The sequence below is a fragment of the Silurus meridionalis genome, chromosome 3 (genome assembly GCF_014805685.1).
Source record: "Silurus meridionalis isolate SWU-2019-XX chromosome 3, ASM1480568v1, whole genome shotgun sequence".
Classification (NCBI taxonomy): Eukaryota; Metazoa; Chordata; class Actinopteri; order Siluriformes; family Siluridae; genus Silurus; species Silurus meridionalis.
In genome coordinates this window covers 4,434,242-4,444,465 of record NC_060886.1, presented here as the reverse complement: position 1 = coordinate 4,444,465, position 10,224 = coordinate 4,434,242, and the positions used below count along the sequence as shown (strand labels likewise).

At 37.6% G+C, this 10,224-nt stretch overlaps 1 protein-coding gene across 1 annotated transcript in view; it reads right to left on the bottom strand.

Annotated features, from left to right (window-relative positions):
- Nucleotides 1-557: 557 nt before the first annotated feature.
- LOC124383122 (receptor tyrosine-protein kinase erbB-4-like) overlaps nt 558-10,224 on the bottom strand; it is a 415,468-nt gene continuing 405,801 nt past the window's right edge. Inside the window, exon 27 of the mRNA XM_046845511.1 lies at nt 558-8,513. Coding sequence (XP_046701467.1) covers nt 7,828-8,513 — 686 coding nt within the window. The 3' untranslated portion in view covers nt 558-7,827. The remainder of the gene's footprint in view (nt 8,514-10,224) is intronic.

Below are 10,224 nucleotides of genomic sequence, written 5' to 3'. Positions count from 1 at the left end.
TTCGCTGGAGTCCCAAAGCTTTAGAAATGGCTTTATAACCTTCTTCAGACTGATAGATCTCAATTACTTTCTCATTTGTTCCTGAATTTCTTTGGATCTTGGCATGTTTTCGGGGGTGGTGGTCTTCAGTGAGAGTGTAGAGAACACAGGATATGTACATTTACAATATGGAATATGTGCATTGTATACAAGGTTATACACAGTCTATATTAAAATATAGAAATGATATAAATATATCAAGATAATCTAGGATATACTTTAAATTTTAGAATTTTATCTTTGTCTTGTTGATTGATACATCAATTCATGTTGCATATTTATTATCTTCAGTCACAAGACTGTGACAACATGACAATGACCAAAGAAACTGTAGAGATTGTTTGGCTTTGTTTCTCCTCAGACAGGTCAATATAGTACAATGTAAATTCATTTTATTGGTGGTTTAATGAAAAGTATTCAGTATTAGTATTAAGTATAAAGTTTGTTATAATGGATCCTTTCTTCTACAGCTTTAAATGCATTCGAACATCAATTAACACACAGACACATATTTTAGGTACTGTATTGGTATTTATTTATATTAAATTAAAAATATACTTTTGACAGGTTCATGTAACAAAACTTTTTTTTTCAGTGGAAAGGGGGATCTGTGAAGAGCATGGAGTCAGCAGGAACCCAACCTCCTACTGCGCTCTGTAGTGCCTCTCGTCTCAACAAGAAAGAAAAAAAATTAAAGAAAAAAAACAAAAAAGACGAGAATTTGCTCTGACAAGCCATCAGTCAAAGCACGGGGCGGCAAAATGAGCCGTCCGATCAATTATTCAATTTGTCAAAGTGGATAATACATAACGACAGATTAATCTCACGGAGAAACACCATTAGGAGGGCAATTAACGAGACCGCATCAGAGCCATGACTCACATGGAGAAGTGGTCCAGGATGGGAGTCTTAAAGTCATACTGTATAGGTCAAACTTCTCCGATTCACACTGACCATATGGAGGCTTCCATGGAGTCTTGTATGTGTTTTTGTTGTTTTTTTTTATACTTAATCTGCACTAAAAAGTTTGATCACTATGGCCTTAACTGGAGGAACGATTTTAAATATTAATCAAGTAAAAACTTGATGCTTTAAAGAAAAGTCACACCAAATGGGAAATATCCAGTATTGCAAGAAAGCTGCAGACTTCCTTCACAGCACTATTCTGTACAAAAGATAAAAATAAGGATGCAAGTGAGGTTATATCTGACAGAACGAAGGAAATCGAAGGAAATCCTACCACTCCACTTTGAGCAAGATCAAAGATTAAGGAACACAAGGTCCACCAAGCTTGGGCTAAATACAGACACAAGGATCACATCAGGGTGGTATTTAAAAAATAATGATAATAAAATTAAAATAAAATTAAAAAAATACAAAGAAAAAAATCCCTGCAAGCTCTACGAACAAAATAAGTGCTGCTCAAATTACATATATATACGTGAGTGTGTGTATATACATATATATATATATATATATATATATATATAAATCAAATAACCAACCCCACCCCCTTCCCCACAAATACACGCAATGTGGTTAAAGGAAACCAAGTGATAAAAAAAAAAAAAATCATCATATTAATAATAATAATAAAATCTGAACAGTCGAAAGGAGAATGAGTACCATCTATTTACAAATTCACCTGGCCAGTTCAACAATCTATAAAAATACTATTCACATTTTTGTTCGGTTAACAGTAGTAAAATCACGAGGAACGACCATTGTAAAGTGTTTTTTTTTTTTTTTTTTTTATGATTATTGTAATTATTTTGCAGATAAGGAAGATGTTGCCTTCCCTTCACTGGGTGAATATAAAACGGATGATGGATATGTAAACTGTGCTTTCTCTGCCTTTTGTCTTTCTTTCCTTCTTTCTCTGGACTTTCCGGTCACTTAGACGTAATAGAAATATATGACTAGATATATGCGAAAGACATTAAAAGATAAACCACTGCCCAAAACACAGACCCTATACTTCTCACATTTCCCATATTAAAATATCAATATAGCTGCAAGATACCGCGCCTGTCAAAAGTGTTCGAAACACCAGGTCTTTTGTGGTTTTTCGAACACATGCATGTTCCTTTTTTTTGTGAAATAAACTCGCTAAAAGGCAAAAACATACACAAGAATTGGACAGTGAATGACTGGTAGAAAGTTTTGTTGAGGCCATATTTGACATTTTGGTCTCTAACAGAAGAACTTGTGTAAGATGGACAACAGAAGAAAAAATGTTAGCAGACTGCCCTCACCACCACAGTCAAACATGGAGGTGGAAGCTTAATGGTTTGGGGATGTTTTGGAGCAGGGAAAGTTGGAGATTTATTTTAAAAAGTGAAAGGAATCCTAAACCAACAGGACTCCCATTCCATACTTCAACACCATACAATTATGTCTGGCCTGGGGCTCATTGGAACCGAAGCGATCATGTTCTGTCAGCATTATTTAAAGAGCAAAGAGTCATCTGAGGTGATATCTATCATGGAATGGCCCAGCACTCACACCTAAATCCTATTGAAGTGCTCTAGGATGAATTGGATCACTAGAAAGTAGCATGGCAAAATATTTTAGCTAAAGGTTTGGAGAAACAAACTCTCCGGATGCCGACAAAGCATTAAAGATGTTATGCATGTCGAGGAAAGATTTTTCAATGTAAACAAAGTCCAACATCTGGACATTTATACAGTATATTTAGTTGGTCAAATGAAATATTCATACCATAAATGACCTTTTGTTTCATAAACAAAATAAATATGCATGTGTCTCTTAAAAACCTTAAAAGACTAGATGTTTCCTCACTTTTGACAGACACTGTATAAAATAGTACTTATAATAATTATTCATTAATGAATATATGAATATTACTAGATTTCATACCTCCTGATTTAATCTCTCGATTTCTGCTTGTCCAACTGCTTATATAATTTGATTATGTACTTTTGTGAGTGAAGTGTTCTCCGTAATTAACAAGCAGTGTACCTAGGGGTGTTACCTTCAAGCATAAAACAAGAAAAGAAAAAAAAACCCTTCACATTCTGTTCATCTCCCATTAGCAGGAAACCTCCAGATATTTACAAATGGGTCACATTTCAAAAGGTTTGCTTGCACATAATTAAAAAAACAAAGCAAAAAAAAAAACATGAGGTTATTGAGATATTCGTATTTATAATCACGTTTGTGAGTGTCCTTTCCTTCCATTACATGTGTGGCAGCAGGGGAGAACCCGCCATGAAAGTGGTCAAGATCAGAGTTAAGATGTTGGAGTTTGGATGGGAAGGTTGTAAGATCAAATCCCAGCATCACCAGGGTGCTATTGCTGGGCCTTTGCGCAAGGCCCTTAAAGCTCAACTGCTGATGTCTCTAATGAGGTAATTGTAAGTCGCTCTGGATAAGAGTGTCTAATAAATGCGATAAATATAAAGTAAAAGTAGCTGTGGCAAAATTCAAGGAAATACCAGCTACCAGTTGTTTGCCAGTGATGTACACTTTGGCATTAATAAGTAATATAATTATAGTTAAATGTGGACAATATTATAATTATAAGTGATTATAGTTTGGATCTTGGTTCTTGCCTAAAATCCTGCTAGCTAAGGTGATGTCTTGCTATTTAGGACTAATGTCTTGCTAGTTTAGTCTGATTTTCTGTTAGCTAAGATGATTTCTTGCTAGTTAAGGCAAATTTCTTGCTAGCTAATGTTGATTTCTTGCTAGTTCAGAGTTTGTTTGTTTTTTTCAGAGTAACTTCTTGTTAGCTGAGACTGATGCCTGTTAAGGTGGTTTGTGACATTGTCCATTTTTATCAGTGTTAGACAAAATCTCATCAGAAGGTCAGGAGTTCAAATTTAAGAACCACCACACTGGGCTCTTGAGCAAGGCCTTTAACCACCAACTGTTTAGTGAATAATTGAGATAATTCCAAGTCGCTGTACATGCTATAAATGCCATTTCTTGGCAGCTAAGATTCATTTCTTGCCGGCTAAGCAGGATTTCTTGCTAGGTAAGGATATTTTTTGTGAGCTAATAATAATGACTTTTTAAGAGCAAGTTCTTGATCGCTGAAGGTGAATCCTTTTGCTAGCAAATTGCTTTGATCAAGTTGGATAATTTTATACTCTATAAAAATGGACATTAGCATGATTAATTTAATAGGCAATTAGAATTTGTTTTCAATGCTCCTAAACCTACAATGCCAAATCATTATCCAAAGAATTGTGCACACTCTCTGCACAGACAACAGCCAATAAAGGTTTAAATGTCAAGTTAAAGAAATGATGAACAAGGAATATGCTCAATTTCTTGCCGAAGAAAGAAACTACTGAATCGTGTGATAAGACTGATACTAATGAAGATCCTGGTAATTAAATTATTCATATTTTAAGCAGTAATGCTCTGCCTCCAGAAGAAGAAATAGTTAGGAATGTAGAGACACACGGGGGTCTTTCAGTAAAGTTAGAATGGCGTGAGTTCATTGAAATGAGTTTTGTAACCATGTCACCAGTCTTCCCAGGCTGCCACACAAAACATGTTTTAGTTTTGAGTCCCCTAGCTTTAAGGTTATTATAGAAGTTTGTTTCTCCTTCAGTGTTTTGGTCTAGACATTCTTGGAGATGTCCCAGTGTTTGCTAAATCAATACACTCCAAGGACTCCCTCCTCTATAGCTGCTGTAAATGTAATACATGGTACAAAGCATTTCAGTGATTTGTGAAATGTGACATGGGAAAAAAAGTGTCTAGCTTTAATATATGCCTATAACTATAAATAATAAGTAAATGAACTTTAAACTTTTAGCTTTTTTAATTATTTAATCATCTATATGCTTGGATCACATTTTCCCTTAAATTGGATTAACTATAAACCATTAACATGTTCAGAAGTAGCATCTTCATCCAGCTTAGATGTTCCCATCACATCCCATGTATGAGAAGATTAACCCCTTCCAGCTCAGTTCAGTTCCCCAGCAGTAATTATGCACATGACTAGAGTTGTCATCTGGCCTTGGTTCAGCTTGGCACGGTCCATGGTCATTACATTAAGCTATTGACATGAGCTAAAAAAAATACCAGATTCAACTATGAGATTTATCCTGCACTAGTTATTTATATCTGTTTTAGATGTTCGTTATAGAATAATTTAAAAATAATCTATTTTGACCTAAATCAGATACCTTTGGGATATGTAGTACAGCAAGTTGGTGTTTGTTTGTTTTTTGACTTTTTAAAGCAAACAATAGTGAATTAAAAAAGAATTATACACTTTATAGACAAAAGTTTGTGGATACCTGACCATGTGCTTTTTCAACAATAATAATCTCCACTCTTCTGGGAAGATTTTAGCTTTTGGAGGGTGGATGTGGAGATTTGTGCTCAGTAGTAAAGTCAGATACTGATGTAGCAGAGGTGGGAAAGTATCCTTGGGTGAGGTCAGAGCTCTATTTTATCTCAAAGGTGTTCAATCCACACCAACTCAAGTAAATCATACCTTCACAGAGCTTTTGCTGGAACAGTTTTGGAACTCCCAGTTGAAGTGAAGGGAAAATGTTATGCTTCTGCATCCAAAGACATCTTAAAGATGTATTTAAGAAAAGAAAAAAGAACTAATATGGTTGGAAAACAAGTAGGTGGTAGCCTAGTGCCTAAGGCATTGGACTTTGGATCAGAAGGTCATGAGTTCCAATCCCAGCCACCCCAAGTTGCCACTCCTCTGAGCAAGGCCCTTAACCCCATACCTGCTCAGTTTTATGAATTAGATAAATGTTATTTACTCTGGATAAGGGCACCGATCAAATGCTGCAAACGAAAAGTCAGGTGTCCCATTACTTTTGTTTATAGAGTATATATACTGTATTTAAAAACGGTACAGTATGCAATTAGTGCCCATCTCAGTTCCACTTTAGGGACTAGCCAGAATTAATGACACACAAACACACATACAAAAAGAATGAAAACGTATTGAAAAAACGGCTTCAGCTACATCATCAGTGTGTTAAGCCTAAAGTGGTCTTAAGAGAAATGTCAATAAAACCCAACTGAAAAAAAAAAAAACTAATTCTCTTGAACTGTAGTTAATCTGTGGGTAAAAAAACATTGGTACCAGATCTTAAAACCTTTATATAATATTGAAACAAAATTGTAGCCAAGTTACAAAGCACAACCCACACAAAGCTGGCTGGCTTTCTTTTTACTAGTACAACAAAATGAATCAAATGGATGAGTCAAATATTTAGCAGTCTTAGCGTTCGGAAAGAGAGAAAGAGACGTTATTTGACAGTGCCAGACCATTAAGTGCTTTTAAAACCTACAAAGGAGACAAGCCAGGGGCCCTCCATTAGCAGCAAACATAATGCCTGGCAGTGTTCAAATCTACACATCATCCTGGCCTTGGATACTTGGTCAAACATGACCTCTCTGGCTGTGTGACATTTTTCAATTTGTTCTCCAACGGTATGGGAAACATAATATCTTATAATACAAACCTAGAAAGTTGCAGGAAGTGCAACTTTAGTATTTTCATGTTTCTGAAGACATGTCCAAAGGGAGAAAACCAATACCAAGAACATAAGTCTCTGGCCCAGTTGTTGAATATTAGTTTTTTTTTTTCTATTTGGCACAAGGACTTTTTTTGGTGACATGTTCCTCCTGATGCTCTTCTGCTTCACTATCAATTGTGCCAGCTCAAGCGTTTCCTATCGGCAGCAAGACCCAGTGTACCACTCGCTGTCCCTTGTTTGATGGAATATCACCCCTCATATCTCAAACTGTAGTGTTCCAGCCAGCAACAAAAGGTCAGTTTTGGCCAAGAGGTTTGTATCGCCCATTCTCGATATGCCTCAGTCATTATTATCAGGCATTTAAGATTTGTGCAGTCTATATAGTGTTTTTTATTACCTCTGTGGGTGCAGTCCATTATCACAACTGGTGCTTTGTTGTGTGACAACTGCTGCTGTGTGATTGGGGGGAAAAATCAATTCTGGCTGAATGGACAAAGAAAAAAAAAAATCTGCAGCAGACTATTGAACCCATCTTCATTTATGAACAATAGACTCTGCAGGAGCCATACGATCTTCTCTGTATCACGCCATCCCTTCCAATGTGTATGTGTGCTTGAAACATACAGGGTTTGCACTGGCACTTTATGGTCCCGTCATTAGTTCATCGGACATTTAGGGTGATGAATTATTTACTTAAGAAAGGCAGTGACTATAGGGAAATAAATGGAACGATGAAGATGACCCTTTCCCAACACCCGACTGTGTTTTTGACGGATTCAGGGAGTAATTACTAGGGTTGTAGCAATGCACAAAAGGGTCGACTTGTTTGCTGCTTGGTGCTGTTGTAGTTTCAGTATCATTAAAAATGTCCACAGTGTGGCAGTAGATTTGTAGTCAAAGAACTATTTGTAAATGTTCACTTGCCTACCAGGCCTAAATAGCGTCTCCAGACCAATTTCAGCATGATGCAAGTAGACAATCTGGCGTTGCAGAGGAAAGGTGTATCTCTTGCCAAGGGAATACAAAGTCCATGTTGCCAACATCACCGTGGCAAGTGTTTGTGATGAGAAAAACAAGGAGGAGGATTGACTGACATGGTTGTCTTTCATCTGTCTTGTTTAGAGAAACACCATCTGGATGCTAATTAAGCATGAAATACAGTCAGGAGTGGAGGAGAGGAGGGGAAGGGAGGAGGACTGGTACTGGTGTAAGATCCAGGGCGAGAAGAAAACGTGAAATGCCTCCTTCCTCTGATTCTCCCTTTAGTTTCCGCTTTCTTTCTTTTGCCCTCTTGGGGTTACACCACTGTGTTCCTCTGGCGGTAGGGTGGCGGTGGAAGAACGGTGCCTGTTTTCAGGGCGTACTCTGTCAGGTACTCCTGGTTTTCAGCTACGGCAGGCCGAATGCGTCCATTCTGCCTGTAGAAGAAGCGTGTGCTGCAGTCCTGCAAGACCTCTTGCCCGTGTAGTGTTGCCTTGGGTGGAAGACTGTGCTGCCAGTATTCAGGGTTGTCAAAGGTCTTTTTGGGTTTTTTGTCCGCTACAACTGTGCCAGTGTGAGCAGGGTGGAGGGTATGTGATGCATGGAGGGTGTGGCCCGAAAGTGAAGGATGGAGAGCGTGGCCTGAAAGGGTGGGTATACCAGACTGAGTGGAGTAAATGGTCTGTGCCGGGATGTGGCCATGCCCTGACGGGGCACTGTGGGATGGATGACTTTTTTGGGCCACATTTTGGCCACTGGCCATACCAGGGTTACCCAATGCCACCGTTGTATGAGCCACAGGAATTCCATTCTTACGCAGGGTTTCTGAATTCTTCTCTCCAGAGTTGTGGAAGGTGTTGAGATACAGTGGATCGTTAACATATTCATCCTCCATCTTAGGTTGGCCATTGGAGCTCGAATGGTGGCCCTGTTCTAGATTATGAACTTCTCCGTTTCTACGGCGTGTCACAAACGGGTTCTCCTCGACAGGGTTGAGATAATCTACCAGAAGAAAAGAGTAGAGAACAAAAGAGTTCTATGAAAAAAGAATCCAAAAGTTACGGCGATATCAAACATTTATCTTTCACATATTTTCCTCCCACACACTGCCTAATGTTTATGCTGTGGGCTTTATATCTGATCTTTATGACATCAATCCCAGTCGTAAGACATGAATTATCGAACTCGAGCACCTCTCCCGGTTTCCAGAATTAACTTGAACTGAAAAACAGACAGTACCTAAAAATTGTTAACTAGCAAAAATGTCAAAAATAAATAGCACATATCATGGGCCAGGCATTGCAATCACTGTAGAATAATATTCAGTTTCTATATAGATATTATTTTGATAAGTGAAAAATTCTAAATTGGTAATCTGGTAATCCAAATCTCAAAGATAGACTTGACACAATTCATTAATGAAAACTAAAATAATTACCACAATATTCAGTTAACGTTAGCTAAGAAGAAGAGCCTTTATTTAATTATTTTCTTTGCATATCCCAAAGATGTTAGAAAACTGGGGTCAGAATGCAGTGTCAGCCATAATACAGCACCCCTGGAGTACACAGGGTAAGAACCTTGTGCAAGGGCCCAAGAGTGCCAGCTTGGTGATACCAGGGCTTAAACCCCCAACCTACAGATCAGTAACCCCAGATCCTTAACCACTGAGCTACCGCCTCCCCCTTAAGATTCTTTCAATTTATTTTTATTCATTGTTATTCCTTTTAACAATAGACTTTACCTCAAAGCAGCTTTACAGACTTAAAGAGCCAATAAAATAATGTATAAGTGAGCCAGTGGTGACTGTGGCAAGGAAAAACTCCCTGAGATGGCATGAGGAAGAAACCTTGAGACAAAACAGACTCAAAAGAGAACCCATCCTCATCCTTAACACCAAATGTCCATTCATCACAGTTCCAAAGCCTCATGGGTAACAGAAAAAAAGTGGCAGGGAAAAGGGACAGAGCCAAACTTTGCTTTAGCTAAGTGCAAAAGAGCATTTCTTTAAAAAAAAAAAGCAACCTTATATAAAACCATGAAATGCTTTTCTTCACATATTTTAGGTTGTTGAGAAGTTGAGGTCAGACTCAGGGTTAGCTATTGAATGGCAGAGGAATTTGGCCTTAGGGCTTTTTAGTACTACAACCTTTTGATTTGTCACAAAGAACCTTAACTATTGTGCTATCACTGGTTAGGGGATGCTGGGGTCAGAGTGCAAGGTCAACTATCATATGCAAATACGATTAAAGGACCCAACTTTTGCACATTGGCAACGTTGGGACTTAAATCCTCAAGTCTCTGATCAGCAACTCAGCATGTGAGCATTGGATATTAAGTAATATTTTAAGTCAGGGTTTCTGCAGGTTTCACTTAGTCAAATTTATGACTTTTTAAGCCTTTTTTTAACAGCATTAAGAATTATATTTAAGACCTATATCACATTACAAAAACACACACAGATGTGTTGTAAGCAACCGGCCTTATCAAAAACGATTTTTTTTAAAGCCAAGTATCACTACATTTGTTAAAAAATAAAATCCGTTTAACGTCTGTAATACAATCCACAATAAATATGAGATTTGCACCAATAACAGAAAACTGTTGCATGCTGATCTCATTTGTAGTTGTAATACAGCGAATTATGTTTGAACTAGCGAAAGAAAGAAATACAAACCAAGGAAACAAACAAAAAAATTCTAATTTTGTACTT